The sequence below is a fragment of the Syngnathus acus genome, chromosome 6, assembly GCF_901709675.1.
Source record: "Syngnathus acus chromosome 6, fSynAcu1.2, whole genome shotgun sequence".
Classification (NCBI taxonomy): domain Eukaryota; kingdom Metazoa; phylum Chordata; class Actinopteri; order Syngnathiformes; family Syngnathidae; genus Syngnathus; species Syngnathus acus.
Genome location: NC_051092.1, coordinates 1,772,663 through 1,790,846, shown reverse-complemented (window position 1 = coordinate 1,790,846; position 18,184 = coordinate 1,772,663). Strand labels below are relative to the sequence as shown.

At 43.7% G+C, this 18,184-nt stretch overlaps 1 protein-coding gene across 3 annotated transcripts in view; it reads left to right on the top strand.

Annotated features, from left to right (window-relative positions):
* Window positions 1-17,586, top strand: part of scaper (S-phase cyclin A-associated protein in the ER) — a 32,681-nt gene extending 15,095 nt beyond the window's left edge. For all 3 annotated transcript variants that reach the window (XM_037253223.1, XM_037253221.1, XM_037253222.1), the window contains 9 exons: window positions 2,820-2,935; window positions 6,497-6,620; window positions 7,342-7,571; window positions 9,112-9,267; window positions 10,272-10,506; window positions 11,176-11,325; window positions 15,435-15,626; window positions 16,724-16,772; window positions 17,060-17,586. In XM_037253223.1, coding sequence (XP_037109118.1) covers window positions 2,820-2,935; window positions 6,497-6,620; window positions 7,342-7,571; window positions 9,112-9,267; window positions 10,272-10,506; window positions 11,176-11,325; window positions 15,435-15,626; window positions 16,724-16,772; window positions 17,060-17,157 — 1,350 coding nt within the window. In that variant the 3' untranslated portion in view covers window positions 17,158-17,586. The remainder of the gene's footprint in view (window positions 1-2,819; window positions 2,936-6,496; window positions 6,621-7,341; window positions 7,572-9,111; window positions 9,268-10,271; window positions 10,507-11,175; window positions 11,326-15,434; window positions 15,627-16,723; window positions 16,773-17,059) is intronic.
* The last annotated feature ends 598 nt before the right edge of the window (window positions 17,587-18,184 follow it).

Below are 18,184 nucleotides of genomic sequence, written 5' to 3'. Positions count from 1 at the left end.
TGGCAAATGAGACAGTCGGGCGGGGGGCACTTGGCTCTCTAATCCCTGGACAAAGTCAAATAAATAGAGTCTCCGTCAGCATGGCTGTCTGGCCCCTTCAAGTCGATGTCGTTTAGATTATTTGACCTAACAAGCATCTCTCATGTCACTGACTCACCTACAGATTTGTTTTTCTGTCCCATATCTGATTCAGTCTCCACTTTCTTTGCCAATTCTGTAGACAACACCCGACACTCCCCTCCTGCAATGCTGTTTGGGCCCCACCCCTTCACACACACACACACACACACACACACCCCGAACTGCACGCGTGGTTATGCCGTCTCTCTCTCTGACCCCGGCTTGTTTCTCCCTTAGTGGCCTCTAATGGTTTATTTTGTGTCAAACCTAATTCTAGCTATACTCCACGTGATTGAGAAGTGAATTTTTCCAATTTTCTGCTCCCCACCACTCACTCACTCACTCCCTCACTCACACACACACTCATTATTATTATCATTACATACTGCCCAAAGTGTTTATTAGTGTTTTCAATTAAAGCCTGTCTGAAAATATGCAACACGTAAAAAAAAAAATGTCAAGAGCACAGACCTGTGAGTACCTGAAAGTACACGGCTCTATTTGCCTTTTCAATGTCAGCTGTCAGAGCCTGCTTGTGCCAAATAGGGAACAGCAAAGTTTGAACTTTGAAAAGCGTGTTTTTCTAAGGTCAGATTGACAGCACGGCCGGCCAGCGCTTGCGCTCAGTGGCGGCAAAAAATTGTGCATTTTCATTCGGAAGATGTTTACTTTCCGTCAAGTCGTGCTTTCAATTAAAGATTGAATTCGTTTACTATTTAAATGAGCAAATTCTGTTTTAAATGTAGTATTCGAAACTAAATTCCAAAATTCACCATGGTGCTTTCATGCAAAACTTTCAGTCTTCTATGGTCAACTTGCTTGTCCATCTGCTGGTCAGGCTGGACTAGCGAGGCTATTAGCTTCTCTCCATGTAATTAAAGTGTCTGGTGGGAGGAGATGACAAAGTGCAATCTGGCTGGTCTTTGCACATGGGTGCAGGAATTAGCAGCTGCTGCAGCCTCCCCATCAGCTGGGGTAACAATAGTTGACCCTGGACAGTAATTGAATAAGATTCTCCTTCTTGTATTATTCAGAAGCTATCTGTCTAACTTGGGTCTTAATGATTGGCCTTTGGTGGCCGTTCTGTTACAGAAAGATTAATGAGCTACTCCCCTTTTATTGTTAATATTGATTTGGGCATTAAAATTGATCCGGATAAATGGAAGGGATCATGAACTGTATTTTTAAAAGTTAGCAGCCCCCCCCCTGGAAGAAAAAAAAAAAAAAAGTATATAACTGACTAGATGTAAGAATGGGTTCAGCGGTTAAAATTTAGGAAATGTTTAAACTGGAAATGTAATTCATAAGATGTATTTACCGGCCCACCTGTCCTGTGTTACCAAAGTATTCAATTATTGTAGGGGGAATTGCGATTTATTGCTAAGCTTACAATGGTAATGCTAACAATTAAATGGCTAGCAGCTACATCATTTGAATTAAGGTATTACATTTTCATCCCAAACACTTAACTATAAGATGATAGGTCATTTGAATTGAATCCTTTTCAGCCACTTTTGTTCCATTTTCATAGCCGATAAATCTGTCATCAGAAGATAGCAGCTCGCCGAGCTCATCGTCTGGTTTTTACAAAAGCTCCTGTTTAGCCCATTCAATCCTGTTTGATAAGCTCCTATGAAAGAGCTGCCTCACATTTGCCTGAGGAGCTTTTAGCTCGGCGGTGTTGATGGTTAGGATGAAGTTAAGAGAACGACTGAAACTCAATTGATTGGACATTCTAACTAGTCCTCCTGAGTTCTTTCAAAATAGAAACGGCCCATTCATCTTGAGAACATGTCTGATTATGTTGAAGGATAAGATTCTCTTGGCATGTTAGTCTTAATAAAAAATAAAAAGATATTTGTATTCAAGAAGCATTTGCCTCCTCGCTGTGCACGAGTGACAGATGAAGAGCTTATCTGTAATTTAGCAAAGCGCTTGGCTCTCAAATGTGTTCAGGCTTGTTGGCAACTTACTATCGAGGGAACAAAAGCGCCGTGAAGTGGCTGGATATTAGCGCTGTCATAGCGCTAAGGAGCCAGTAACCTCATTAGGAGGAGGAGTGACCTTCAGTGTAACACAGCCCGCTCAAGTCGTGCAAAGTACGTCCGTCAGTAGCAAACCCTTACGGCTATTTCCTCCCTATCAAACCCAACATGGCCGACGGCATGGCTCACCTTGCTCTAGCCGACCAACCTCCGGTCACCGTTCAACAATCTTAATAACAATCAACGAACCCATTTAAGTTTGGGAGCTTAAGATCAGGGGATGCTTTGAGAATAATTGTCAATTTTTGTCTATGTGAAGCCCTTTGAGACTGCTTGTGATTTAGGGCTATACAAATAAACTTGACTTGACTTGACTTGACTTAAGTGTGTAAACAAAGAAACGTTGAAGTGATCAACGCTGTAAACTTGCGGCATTATTATTCATGCTTATTTTGTCGGTGTTTCTTTGTTCGGACCACCCTCAAAGTACGCACCCAACGTAACCATTGACCCTCCGCCGCAACTTGATTGCAGTTGGACAGGCTGCTGCTTTGAGGTCAAGCAGGGAGACTTTAGGGATCACTTTGTTTTCAATTTCAATACCTCGCCCCTTGGAAGAAAGAGGCTCCTTACCCTCGGGAGAGCCATGTCCATTTTGTGGCTTACTGTCGTAAATGTACCTTTTGTTTGGTCTTTGTCCCTCTGTCTCTGTAGAACACGGCAGACCAAGTGGCCTTCCAAGTGGGCGGCGGCCTATCGGCTCTGGAGCAAATCCTGCAGGTCGTCACGGCTGCCTCCTCACCTACCGCCCTTCCCCGTATTCCTTACAAGTTAGTACCACATTTTCATTTTAAATGTATTTTATGCATAGTAGTAAAGTTTGACTGATTATTTATCTTGCCAAGGCTGGTTTATCATCACTTCTCAATGAGTAACAATGTGTTTGTAGAAATTTGAAAGCAGTTCCATTAATTTTTTTATTAACTCTGGCAATGTAAAAACCCATTTGCCATTTAGAGTGCAGGGTATTTTTGAATTGTGGGTGTGGTGTTTGCCGGGCCTTCCCGTAGATAACGTTAAAAAGGCAACCCTACTCTCTTGTGGAACTCCGTAATGGAGCAGAATGGCCTTGCTCTTCCATTCATTAGCATTTAGTGGTCTCGGAATCTCTGCTAATGGACAAATTCTTTTATTTATAAGGCTTTTAAGGGCATCACTTGTCTATTGATTTTTTTTGGGGGGTGGGGTGGGTGCTGTAATAAATCATAATAATCAAAGGGAATCCTAAGCAGTAGATTTTTTTGTTGGGCTAATGATAATTATTTCTTGCATTACAATATTTTCTTTGCCAATTCTGTTGGTACCTGGCAAATTGTAGTCAGGCTGTCTTACTTGTCACTCTCCTTCATCTGGTTGGCTAATGGACCATCTGTTTACAAGTGATGCTACCATATTGATCTTGCTAGATGAGCAGAGCAATTTTTTACAAGCAGGAAAAGGATGGCAACTGCGCTGATGCATTGTCCATATCTCTCCCCGGGGATGTCCATTCCATCCTGTTACCATTACAAGAGTGAGCTAATTCCTCTGCAAACTTTTGTGCCGGTCTTGACTAGAACAAAAATTTGGCTTGACTCTTTCATTGGTCTCATTGGAAGTTTAGAAGTGTAGTTAATACTACTTAGACAAGAATAGACAGATTATGTTATGGCGGTAACTTGATCAGGTGATCTCCATAGAAGGGTTTAGGAGTCTTTGGACGTGCGTGTTAACCCAATTTGTATTTGCACCTCTTGTATCGTGTGACGTGGTGTATCCTGTGAAATTGGACCTGCCGCCAGTGGCTTTATTTCAGGATGTTTTCCACCATTTGTTTTGAGCGTGCCGCATGACGCAGCGTTACGGTTCATCGGATTGCTCGCCCTACCTGGACAGTGTTGAGCAACAACCCGAGTGGATGTCGTGGAAGCACTCAGGGTATCCGAGTGATCAGCAGCAGAATCGAATGAAATGTCATTTAGATAGCAGTGAATGAGGGGATTGTTTGACAGCACAAGGAACTACATTTCCTCCTCACCTTTTCTGTTTTGGCTTAGGATTCTTTTTCTTCCCCCTGAACACAAATTTGCCCCTGTTGAAGAGGCGGTGTGACTCAACCTGATCTGGAAGTTGCTCAGATTTCTGCCGGTTTACTCCAGCCAAGCTTGACTGCTCACATAGGAAGCATACAGAGAGTGAGAAATGTGAGACTTGAGGAGCACAGATCCCAGGGTTGATAAATCAAGGCAGTGACAAAAAAAAGAGCCTTTTTAAATGCTTGTTGGCTTTAGAAATGGGATTGAGAATTTCTTATTTTGATGTTGAAACGACTTTATGCTAATGACTCATGTTACTTATGAATTCCCATCAATTTTGAAATTCAACTCGCTGGCCTTTTATGCACGTACTGAAGGAATACAAAAATGGTGCCACACCTTCACCCGATCATGCGAAAGCCCAGAGCCCACCCAGGCAGCTTCAGATTGGGGTTAAAGTTGATCAGGTGTGTGTCAACCCTCCACCTCTCATCCACATTTCTCCAAGGATTTAACACAAAGCTTCACAGGTAAAATGTTAATCCATGTTTTGTGAGGTTAATTTGGCCACCAGTGTGCAGATTAACGCTTATTGGTTATTCTGGCGGGAATCTCCCGATTTACTCAGGTCATTTTATAGCGTTATAGTGACGAGCAGATATGCCACGCTCACTTTTGGGATCGAGCAATCAGAACCAGCACGGAGATACGACTGAAGGAATGTCCGCCTCCGCTGGTCAACCGACACACCTAAGACAACATGTTTGAGTAACGTGAGACAAGATGGTGTGGCACTTTACCAAATTGTCTCTGAAAATCTCCTGACTGGAGCCGTCACGAACGGGATGGAGAGATTCCCAGAGAGGGCGGCCCTATCCGGTGTCTCTGCCTCATCAAGCTCAATTAGGCGGGAGGAAACCAAAGACAGGTCACTACGATTCTTCTTTGTACCAGCTTGTGTAAGGCCATACGACAAACATGTCTTTGATAGACTCCCCCCATTTGTCCACAGATGACCAAAGACGAGCCCGATTAGCTGCGTTACAAAGCAATTGCACGCTCATTACATTAGCAGTCGGATGAATGGATTGTTATGCCAGAGGCCGAGATTGCTATCTGGGGAACTGAATTGATTTTGATACAGAAAAGAGAGGTCAAATATACAACATATTTCATCAGATTCAATTTTTAAGAGACTTTTTTTTTTCCTTTCCCCAAGACTTCTAAATATCTTGGATCCAATCATGGTGACGTCAAGCACTGTAGTTGATTCCTTGTCTTTGGCTTCCGCAGTTTGGATTTTGTAAGATGTGTGCAGCATGTCATTTTATGATTTGATTCAAACTGACACGTTTTCATCAAAAACGAGCCGATCATCTTACCGCAGTCAAATGAGACAAACGCCGTCTGCTCTCAGCTTTGTTTTATTCGCTTGATATTTTTGTTACTTCCTGCACCACAGACTTTATGTTTGCCACTCTACTGTATCTTAGTTTAGATAAATGTGTTAACATGTTATGGAAGCACAAAATGTCTGGCCGCTACTAGCGGGTTCTAACTAAGTTAACTCTGACTCGGGTCTCCCTCAACCAAATATTTTTTCCTTCTCTTATGCCAGCGTGGCTTGACTGAAAACTAGCAGCAGATGTGCAGACTTTGGTTTATATCAAAATGTTTTCTAGGCACAAGAGAGACTGATTCCTTTCTCACCACTGTTCAAATAAGACACGCCAAGTTGCCGGGGGGGAGAGATGTAGTTGTCACCGCAGAAGGACTGGTCAGTTATCTAAGACATTAGTCGTCTTTGGAGTTTGTTTTAAAGCGCACATAATACAGAAGCAAGCTGACAGACTTATCGCTGGAAGCTGCCTGGGGCCGCAAGGATCTGCTGAAGAAGAACCGATTTATCTCTTCAGTGGAAGTGCTGCAAAATCTCAGCCAAGATGTGACTGAGATTGTGTTCCACTGCCTTAAGGAAGTCTGGTGTGGGGAGCGCTCCTCATAATTAGCTGATATGCCTTTAATCTGTTTAATCCAACCTCTGCTCTCGCGGTGCCACTGGGATACCCCTTTGACTTGTGAGGCACAAATAAAAACGTTTTTCCGCTCAAAAATTGTTGACTAACTTACTTTTGGGAGGTGTTGGAACAGATTAATGGCATCTCCATTCACTTTAATGGGGAGAGTTGATTTGAGGGTGAAATGAGTTTCAAGTCTAGTCAGGGACCAAATGAAACCATCAAAGATACCATTTTATTTTGTTGATTCTCATTTTGTGCTCATCAATTCTTAATTGCCCTCGCTTTTCCGTTTTAGGACCCTTTGTGTTGCTGTGAATATCTACTACTCGACATGCTCCTCCTGTCCCCTCAACTGCTCTTATGTGCTGTTCAGCAACAAGATCGCACTCCTCATGGACCTGCTGTTGCACCAGCTAACGGTAGATATCGCAGTACATCCACTTTGCGTTCACATTTTTCACAAAGTCAATTTGTCAGTGAATTGACCCGAGATCAGCATTTCTTTTGGGGTATATAAGAGCCTGTGTGTTTTATTAAAGCTCCAGTGCCGTAGTTTGATTATTTAGTGGAACAAAACAAAAAAAAATACATAGTAGAGCCTCCTCACAGAGTATTTGCGTTCTCAGTCAGTCGGGCGGCTTTGCAACACGTCGGGTCTTTTTCTTTCATCACCTTGTAACGAGGCAACTTCATCTCTCGGCAAACATCCACTGGTGCCAGCGAGCCGAGCCGTACTCGCAACACAGACGAGTTGCAGGCACGAGTTTGTGATACATGCATGAACTCTATTGGGGTTTCTTTCTTCTGTTGTGAGTTGCAATTCAAAGCAGTCCTATTTCCTTAGGGCACACGGAGAGAGAGCGAGAGAGAGAGGCTGGCGTCTTTGCGTTGGTTTATATAAAACATATCACAGCAGCTGCTGCGCTGAAAGACATGTCCAATGGTGTTGCAACACAAGTTTTTTTTTTATAATTAAACAGTTTATTATAAACAAATTTAAAAATAAAATAGTGGGGAAAAAAATGATGCTTTATAAAAAAAATTCTTATCTAGTTTAAATGACCATATACACTAAAAATTTTATTTCTTAGACAGAATTGAGTATTTTGTACTTGAACTTTTTGTTTTTTCTTTTTCCAGATTTATGTTCCAGATGAGGACAAGTCCATCTTTGGCCGTAGTGTTAACAAACAAGTGTGTGAGGGTTTTACCACCGGCTTATTGCAAACCACAGCGACCATCTTGAGGTGCCTGTCTCCGATGACCTCCGAGTCAGGAAAAGCGGAAGACGCTTTGATTTCTTCTCCGGATGCCAAGGTCAAGAACTCTGCCACTGATTCCTTCAATATTCGCACACAAGACCTCATCAGGTATTTCACGTCTTAGTCTTTATATTTATTTTTTTCTGGTTTTATCTTCTCTTAACTGGGTTTGAGACTTGGTCATGAAGTATTAGCTGACCAAATGTGATCCCTCTTGGAAATGGACCAAATGGTGTCTTGTCAAAATGGGAGTAGTGTGAGATTGAGCATGTATTCTGGCATTTTTCCAACGTGGAGCAACACATTTCAAGTAGGATCCATTTCTGGAGGGGTGGGCACAAAGTAGCGTAAACAAAAAGCACTCGCAGGGCTCGGAAAGGTCCCCTCCAACCTGGCGTCGGAGCTCGCCGCGTGGATCTGGATTGTAGGAGGCAACCCGTGATGGAGAAAATCCGGGCGATGAGGAAAGGCAGGCCCACGTAGAAGCCCATGGAAGCGAAGAGCGCGTCCTTTCCACCTTCCCTCCCACAAGCCGTGATTCATCATCATGCCGGAGCAGCTGCACGGAACCACCACTCTCATCCACTGACCTAGTCGTAACCCTGGAGACAGGGGAGGGCTTGAGAAAAATGGCGTCATCTCCGTTAATCCCAAGTACGAGCAGTGGATTTACCTCGACTGCCTTCTGTAATGTATTAGCAAGTGAGAAAGGACAAAAGATCAAAACATTTTTAGCTTTGGCTTCGACACTCTCATTATACCGTGCCGTATATCACATGGAAAGCGGCTCACGATTCCCTTTTCTGCTTATTACCACATTCTCAGTTTTCCTTTTTAGCGCTTTGAGACTTTCGCCATTGTCCTAAATGTTTTCGCTTCGGGCTCGTATGACGCGGCGCCGAGCGGCCAGCGCGACCACCGAGTAGCTTGTCAAACATTACGCGGACGTTGAGCAAAGCAGTCGACGTGAGGATGGATCCTTTCAGCCAAAGTCGCTCTGTGAACGAGGGAGAAGTCAAAACAATTGGAACGGGGTTCAAGTGTCGAGCGGGCCGCAGTGGAATATCGGCATTGTCACCTGTTTTAACCCCCCCCCGACTAGACAGAGATACAATCCATGGTCGAACTATTGAGTCACCAGGCTATTATACAAGCAAGTTCTTCCGACCATGTAATTCATAGAATCAATACAATTGTCCAAATGGTTGAATTTATTGAATAATGGAATTAAAAGCTTGAGTCACAGTTACGTAAAGAGTCAAAGGCTGCAACAATCTTCGAGCTGAGCACAAATATTTCACCATACTGGAACCGCACGCAGGAAGACGACTCCCAGGTAGCTATGCAGAGACTCCAATCCTGGAAGGGCCACAATAGCTCTCTAATGACCCTATTAGGAGTGATTTGCGGCTGAAAGGCCCAAAGAAACATGATCACGAGACCTTCCATTGCCAAAGACAAATTGTAGATGTCACACTAATAGCAGTGGGTGGAGAGGCTTTTGGTGTCCCTTGCGCAGATGCACAAAAGAAGCGTTTGTTTTCCAGAAGGAAGTTAGAGCTTCATTTTGTAACCCTTTCCTCCATTCAGGTGAACATTTTAGGAGCGACGTCGCTAACCTGTCCACGCTTTGCCTTGTGTCTTGCAGCTATGTGGTCAACATGGGTTTGATTGACAAGCTGTACGGGTTCTTTCTATCCATTCAAAGCCCCGTGGACGAGCACCCGAAGATGTCTGCGTTCCTCCAGCAAGCCTCAGCTTTCTTATACAGCATGTGCAAGCTGTGCTTTGTCGTAACCGGACGGTAAGAATGTCGAATGACCAAGCGTCTTCTCAATTCTTAAAGAGCGACTCCCGTGGTTATTAAACAAAGACACAGTCGGTTCCTCTGTAATCAGACGGCGGATCGTTTCGCCAAGCTAAGCCGCCGATCGAGATAGGCATCTACTTGACCCGGCTCTCTGTCACTCACCGTAAACCTTAGCTTGCAGCTTTGAGGGGCGGTGGGGTGGGGGAGCCCACCCACCCACATGTGCTACGGTGACCTCCCCTAAAGAGAGGTTCAGCGGCGCCGCTGACAGAGGCTAAGCATACAGTCACACCGATGGACATCAGCTCCAAAGTTGAAAGCAACGTTGCCCACAGTAGCCGCCCGGAGTACGCTTTGATGTCACACAGTACCGGGAAGGAACGCAACGCTAAATATTGATATCAAATAGCATTATTCGATTTTTTTTTTCTTTTCTTTTTCCTCAGTGACTCCTCAGTGCCAAGGGACAGAATGTTCACAGTGCTAGTCCCTTAAGCAGGTGGAAGAACATTGAAAGTGCATCAGTCATCCCCCCCCACCTCCCAAATAGAATAAAAAGAATAGCTCCTATTGAGAAATCCAACTTTTTTTTTTCCCTCTGTTCTGTAATGTGACATCATTCACCATGACAGCACCCAACAGGCCCCGGTTGTGCCATCTCTGTGTCACGTAAGAGAATGTGCAGCGGCCACGTCGAATACTTAGTCCATGCCAGTTGCTGTGTCTGGAGATTCTAATGGCATTAGCAGGCTGGGTTCCAACGTGGCAGCATATTTCACGCAAGGCCTGTTGGCTAACATCAAGTATCAGCACGCACTGTGGGTTCCTGCCAGAGGTCACAATCTGCAGATCATGGCGGAAACTTTTTTGCAGGACTCACTCGAGGTGGTCACGATAGGCCAACTCATTTAGAAAAAAAAAAAATGGTTTTATTTAAAATATATTGAAGTCATGCTTTGCTGATGTGTCTGTAAATGACAGTATTTCCCCCTCCTCAGTGGCTCCAGTATATTTGACAACAAGCGTCAAGACCCAACGGGGCTGACGGCCCTGCTGCAGTCGACAGACCTGGTGGGAGTGGTGCACACGCTGTATTCCATCCTGCTGCACAGCTTCTCGCCAGAGTCGTCCTCTCAGAGCCAGGAACCTTACAGCGCAGGGGTCATCCAGGTGGCGTTGCAAGGCATCCGCTTCCTCAACAGTTTTGCCCTGCTTGACCTCTCTGCCTTCCAGGTATCCACAATCAAATCGGGTCGTTTCGTTTTCCTGTACTGTGCTCGCCGTTCTATGAAATTTGGGAGGAGGAAGAAAGCATCGTGGCCTGGTTTAAAAACGACAAATATTTATCCTTCCTCGATCGAATAACCCATCGACGCCGGCTCCCGTCTTAATGTCTGTCAGAGGTGGAGTCTCTCTCCTCGGCACAAAGCGACCTACGGACATAAACACGGATGACCTCTGACCTGAGGTCTGTTGTCGGGATTGATTAGATCCCGGCGGTTGGGACGAGCGCAGGTGATTAGCGCAGTGAACCGGAGCGTACGTTTGACTTAGCTGCAAAGCCTTACAAAATGTTTAGCTATAGTGTTTATGAATTTTACAATGCTCAAACTCTCGAGGAGCTGTGATGATCTCTCGGTGCTCCGTCACACTGACATGTTTGATAAATACTGTCAGCCAAGCGTTCCTCTCATCTCCTTCCTCTGCCGGTTTTGGGATGTTTTATGGCATTTGGCCCGCTCGCGCTCTTCCTACCAAGCGCGTTCCCACGAGCGACGCATATAAAATGTTTTATGACTTTGCTTTGTTATTACCTTGAGAGCTTTGTAATCTTCGCCGCGGGCAATTTATGTTAATTGAGTGTGCCGCACACTAACGCCGCCGCCGCGTGTTTCCTCTCAGACCGTTCTAGGAGCGGAGGGCTTGTCGCTCGCTTTCCGCCACATCGTCAGCTCGCTGCTTTGGTACTGTACCCAGCATTCGGCGGAAGAGCTGCTCCACGAAGTCATCATCTGTGTGGGATACTTCACTGTCAATCACCCGGATAACCAGGTAAATATTTTCTGCTCGCCTCATTTTGCTTCAAAGTCAATGCGAGTTGATACATTTGTATTGGATCGCTCATATTGTGCAAGTGACGACACTTAAATTAAATTCATTCAAGAAAAATTCACACAAACATTTTCTGGAGGTTATTTTGTGCTTTATTGGTGTGAAATATGTTACAATAAATTTCAGAATATATGCAATTAAGACATTTTATTTGCTTTATGATTATTTATTTTTTTAAGAAATGCAGACATATTTATTTGATTATTATGCCCCGCCCCAAGTGCCCCATGCCCGACTCGGCCTTCTATCCACTTAAGGGAGAGTGATGTGCACGAGCAGATCTGGCCGCTGTGTAATTGGCTGTCATGCATGGCCCGTCCACCAAGGCCGCTGATCAGCTCCACTCTTGGCTGCACTCTTGATTAAGTTAAATCCGACTGGCACAGACAGCAGCCTCTGACACATCATTGATGTCCTCGTCGCAATTTATAGGCTGATTACTGATTCTAATTAGCAAGATTTTTCACTTGGAATTAAAGCCATTCCCTCACCACCGGTCAACATTCGGGCTTTCCCGTGAGCCCATCCCTTTTAATTATAATAATGTACAGAATCTCGAGCGCCAATTTGCATTTCACATTGAATAATTGAATGAGGGGTGCTGATTTAGTGACATGACTGACAGATTATTCGTCTCCGTGCGCACATAAAATTGTTAACCCCCGCAGCCATGCACGATCGTATTTGCTAAATAAAAAATTGCGTTCCCAACTTGGGTTACGATCGTTAATCCCGGTCTGTGAAAAGGTTATGAGAACGAAATTTTGGGTAAGTCACTTTTGGACTCTAGGTCGTTTCGGTTTCCAATTTCCCACACAGCTAGCAAACCGGGATAATCTTTGCCAGTGGTGCTGTTGTGGGAACGCGTCTATCGAGTTCCGCACCGAGATGGATGGTGTCTCGGAGAATATTCAGAGCAGCTTGAGCTTTTCTCCAGCTAATGTAAGCTCTGGCACGGCACAAAAGCAACCCGAGCCGGAGCCCGTGCGGTCGCCGTCATTTCTGATTCAATGTCGGCGCACCGGCTTTTGTTTATGTGTGCTCTAGAAAAGAAGCTGCTCGGAACTTTGAGGCATACGTCCTGATGTACACCCCCATCCCCCTTGCTCAGGGGGCATGAATAATTCACTTTGTCAGACAAAAAGGCCATTGCGGGAGCAACATATGTAGCCTTGCTCATAGTAGCCGCTGAGCCATATGTTACATTGTCTGTAAGGCCGAACAAAAAACTTATTTGATGGCTGACAATTAAAATTGTACTTCCTCTTGCCCTCGCTCGAAATATGCACACATAATCTCCCACTCTGATTCATTTGTGACTCATCCACCGTGATGATCTGCGGAATCTTTGAAGCGGCGGAACTGCGATTGGAAGCCGTTGACGTGTTAACCCACCTAATTCAGGCGTGCTTGTTTTGTGTGTAAATCTTAAGAAAACTTTGGGGCGGGGAAATGACCACACACACAAGCAAACAAATTCAAGTAGAATTAAAGGATGTATGAATGAATGACATGAGATGTTTATCTTTCTCTGATTTTCTCTTTGCGGCTAGTTCGCATCTCCGCGCCCACACGCATCTTTATCTACGGGGTCATCCCTCCTCTTCCCATTCCCTCAGAAGGCGTTTCCTCTGCCCTCCAGGCCCGAGCATGATCTTTAGGCCTGTAATTCCCCGCTAACCTGATGTCGAAACGCTCCCTTCAGCGAGCCCTCGCTGCCCGCGGGCTAAGTGCGGCGAGCGCAGACCGTAGGGAGCCGACCGGCGGCAGGCAATGTTACACTCTATCACCCGGCAGAGTAAACAGAAGCAGTCAAAGGCAGACAGACACTCTCCCCACTGACTGGCAGGAAAGCAGATGCCCGTTTTTTTTTTTTTTATTTACGCTCGGCTTCAAGGGTGAACGCGGGCGCAACCGGCTTTCCTTTTTACGTTTGTCTGAACTCTAAAACACTTGTCATCAGCATCATTCCACAAAGGGATTATCATCTGGGGAAAGGATGGTGGCGTCAGAGATACTTAGTATTCCTTTTATTGAGTAAACACATGGCTCTGTGGGTTGTTTTCAGACAGCTGACAATTCCCCTGAAGTCAAGTTGGAGTGTCTATGTCAAAGTCTGCATTGCTGGAATTTGCTGGTCTAAAGGTAGTTGACGTAGGAGCTGACGCGCGTCTGCATAAACAGTTGGCCAACTTGGCTTTGTTTGTTGTTGGGGTTTTTTTGTGGCGTTGTTCTGGCGTCTTATCAGTACGACATAGCTTTTGTTCCTGTGAAGTTGTTAGGAGGCTGTCCAGACGCAATGGACGTAGATTGTGTCTTTGTTTTTGTCTTGTTTTCAGAGAGCCTGCGCATCAGGGCACAATGTCAAGTGTGACTCTACAATTGAAGTTCTGGAGCTTAAAAACAAACATTTTACATTTGGATTGTTGCTCTTAGAGCCTTTTATTTAGAGAATGGTTATTGTGGTTGCAGTTTACATCTCCCACTTCCACACCGCCCCCCCGAAAAAAAGTCTCTGCGTTCCAGAACATTAACTTTAACACACTCTTTGTTGTCATTGTGGACAGTGAGGAAGTTATGTCATGGGAGTGTCATAAAAAGCAACACAATTTAAAAAGGCCAGGTCTCTGAGCTTAAGGAAGAACAGAGCAGCAAAGCCGTTTAGTTCCCCCCCCCCGCCCCCCCTCAGTCGGTGTATTCACTCGGGCCAGATGCCATGATGAGTGTTGACTCTGCAACATCTTGGCCTCAGTTGGAAAATGGAATGGAAAAAGTTGAGTTGACCATTCTGAGGATGTAGAAGTGACCAAAATCATAGTAACCTCAATCAACTGTCATGTAAAAATGAGTTAAAACTGCAACATCCAGTCAAAACATGAGCGATTAATCGTTTATTAAAATCCGATTCATTTTAACCCAATATGACCTCCTTGACTCTTCACTTTCCCCCGCCGCTTCAAGCGTGAGCCGTGGAGTTGAACTCCCTCTAATGTTGTTGCCAGTTTGTCTTTGGGCGGCGTTCCAGCTTGCAATTTCGGATTGAGTGAAAAGAATCACAAAACTACACACACTGAAAATAAGCAGCACTGCTTCTGAAAACACCTTAAAGCTTTTTCTCCCCCCCCATTAGTGGATGAATTTGACCAGTGAGTCGCACATTCCTGGGTGAAAAAACTCTTATTGAATTAGAGAACTTTTGGCGATTGAACCTTTCATAGCTGCCATCACTCCTGATGTGTTTTCATCAGACCAGTAAATAAATTGAAGTACGATAAATGCCTTTTTTTTTTTTTAATCCTAGCTGAAAGTCTACACTTTATTTCAAATCCAATTAAGACGCATATCGGATAATTCATTGGCCGGATGTAAACACATACCTTTTGACGTAAACAAAGCATAGCCCAAGTTTACAATACGCACCGTCAACTGTGATGTGCTCGTCACGTCAGACAAAAACACTTCTTGCACCTTCTGGCTCTGACGCATCCTGTAAACAAGCGGCGATAAGAAAAAAAGGCTGTTCCTTGTCTCTCTGAACGTGTCCGCAGAGGGCAGACCTGGAGAAGCTTCACCTTGGAGCTCTTATTTATTCATTGTTTGTGCCTTCTTGTTTTTATTTTTTTGTGTTGTTTACTTATGTATATTGTGTACTATGTCTTGTCACCGTGGGATAGTGGGAACGTAATTTCGATTTCTTTGTGTGTCTTGGCATGTGAAGAAATTGACAATAAAGCAGACTTTGACTTTGACTTTTGATAAGTGATAAATTATCACTTTGTTTATGCTTCCGCTCCAACCGGCAGTCACTTTCAAAGGACGAGCGTATTTTTTTTAGTCTTGTGAATTTACGACCCCGTGACCCGACTCTGCCAGATTGTATTTACCGTGTTGACCTCCATCATGGGAACATTCTTTTTTTTAAAAAAAAATGGTTTTAAATCGTGAATCCTCACAAAAAAAAACAAATTCTCAAGTAACATCCAGATACCTGAAAAATCCACTCATGTTTTTGTACTTGTCTACTTGCCCCCCTACTGTCTGTTTTTCAGGTGATCGTACAGTCTGGCCGCCAGCCCAGCGTGCTGCAAAAACTTTGCCAGCTGCCCTTCCAGTATTTCAGCCACCCGCGCCTGATCCGCGTGCTCTTCCCCTCGCTCATCTCGGCGTGCTACAACAACGGGCCCAACAAGGTCATGCTGCAGCAGGAGATGAGCTGCGTGCTGCTCGCCACCTTCATTCAGGTAAAAGCCCGTTCAAATACCTCCGGTGCCATCAAATTAAAGAAACACAATTAAAAAAACGAAGCAATTTCAGGGAGACGCTTCACTCCAGCGCTGATTAACAGCCGCTTCACATGAGCTCTGGTCAATGTGTAACAGGCGCACTTTTCACTAAGACAAACGGCTTCCTCGGCCAGTGGATTTAGGCTGCCGCTGCTTGGACTCCCAGTAAACACCTTGTCTCCTTTATCTTCCTCTGACAACACTCGACCAAGCTCCGCTGTTTGGACAACGATTAAGCCGCCATTCACCGGGAGTCGAGCTATTGTCATTGCTTTCAAACAAAGTCACAATGCGCGCTGTCTCGCTCTTGCCTTCGGCCCCCTGGGAGCATTCCTCGCAGGGAAACCTGGATGGATTTTGGCTACTTACTTTGCGGGTAAAAAAGTCTCGGAACACGCGATGCAGTCGAATGAGGCTGGAGTGGACCATCGCCTGAAAAAAAATTACTGTTAGCATCTCTTGACTGAAACAGTAAAACTGCGACCCCGTATCGGGTTCCCATGCAACTTCACTGACAGCCATGCGTGTCGGAGACAGAGACTCTCCACACTTTGCTTTTCAGCCACAGGTACATATGAAATTACCGATATAGTTAACCAGAATTGCACAACACAAATTAACTATCTGCATATCATTACTATAAAGTGGAAATGTCTAAATTGGGCCAATTCTATTTTTTTTTCTTTCCTCATCTCTCTTCAAATTGGCATATAATACATTTTTGGGAGGGGGGGGCCTTTGTTTTGGTCAGTAGGCCTTTTTTTATGTACTGTATGCTTTATTTTTTTTATTTATCTGTAAATTTTATTAATAGAAATTTTAAATAAGTTAGTACATTACTTAAGATGTGTAATGTTTACACATTGTTTCATAATTGAAGCAATGGTCGCAGATTTGTTTGCATTGTTGTCATCCGATTTGTGATTTACTGGCTTCTGTTTGTTTGGTTTTGTCAAGTTGATGTAGTGAAACACTGGCAGTCAAAGTGGTTATTAAGTTAACAATTCTAACGTTTGCATTCATCTGTGTAATTAACTTGTATAATTAATCCACAGGATTGTGCTTCAAGTGAGAAACAATGTGACAGCAAAACAAAACAAAATGGTAAGTGTCACGCACGCTTATGACTTCATATTCATCATCGGTTTACAACAGAGGTTTATGTAGACCTGATATCTGAGTCATAATTGTAGTTAATTTCTCGATGAAAAACATTGAAGTGTCGTCAACGTCAATCAAGTAAAAAGCTACTTCCTCGTATGTTGGTGCCATCGTAAAGCGAGGACAGTTGTCAACAATGTTTCTCAGCCACTCAGGTTTTATCACCTGTACACTCTTAAAGGACATTATTTTGTGTGTGTGTGTGTGTGTGTCCAATGTCCCGCGCGCAGCACTCCAGCAGATGGATTATTGCGAGTTGCCCAACCGCTTCCCTCGAGACCAGTGGGACTCAGCGCTGCAGTTTTTCCTTAAAAAGCAAAACGAGTGACAGACTGGCACCTTTAAAAAAGAAAAAACGTCAATTCTCCTGACTTGAGGCTGATCTGACAAAAGAAATTTGAAAAAAAAAGTGGAAGCCTTATTGTGTGACGGTGCACCTGCTGGGAAAGCAGATTAATGTGCATGAGCAATTTGCACTAAATATTGTGTTTGTGTATTGTGGTTAGAGAGCAACAAAAAGTTTGTTTCTGTTCTTGAAACGTAGTTAATTTATTACATTTGTCCTATTTTGTACTCAGCTTGTGTGCAAGTTAAGATATTTGCAAATGTGTTCAGAGTGTTTTTATAGTTGGCATCATTTGGGTTTTGTTCTCAAGAAGGCAAAAACACTAATCAGTTACTGTCCATGCACAGAATATTTATGTTAAGCGTCATCATTCTTTGTATAAATGTACATAATAAAAGTTTTTTGTTCAAATTTGCTGTTTTGATTGTTTCAATTACCATAAATATTGTAATAGTCTTTTTAATTTTGTTATATTAATTTATTATCAGAGATGCAAGTCAAACTTTTGTAAATGAAATATTTGCCCTGATTACAATTCTGCCCATGTTTTTCTCTAGCACATCAGGTTTTCATAATATAGATACTAATTTCAGCAAAAAGTGGATTTTGTTTCCCCTGAAACATCATTAAAATTACAACGCATGGGAAAATCTATATTATGCAAATTTATCAGCCAAACCTTAAAACAAAACAAAATGTCTCAAAAACCTGATGCTTTAGAAAAAAAGTAGCGTAAAAAATAAATTCAGGCTAAACTTTCTCTGCAAAAAAAATGTTCAATTACAGCTGCAGACGTCTTTTGCTCAGAAAATAAAAATTAGACTTCAACTACAGCCATCTTGCTTTTTTTTTTTTCCAGTCAGGTTGCAAAATGCAAATTTCCGCCTAAATTGGAAAGTTGAATGTGTTGCACTGTGAGTTGATCTCGTCGGCCCTTCAATGAGTGTCCGTTTCCTGGCACTGATAAAAGCGGATCCTCCCAAACAAATTGTGAAGGTGTCGTGTGTCA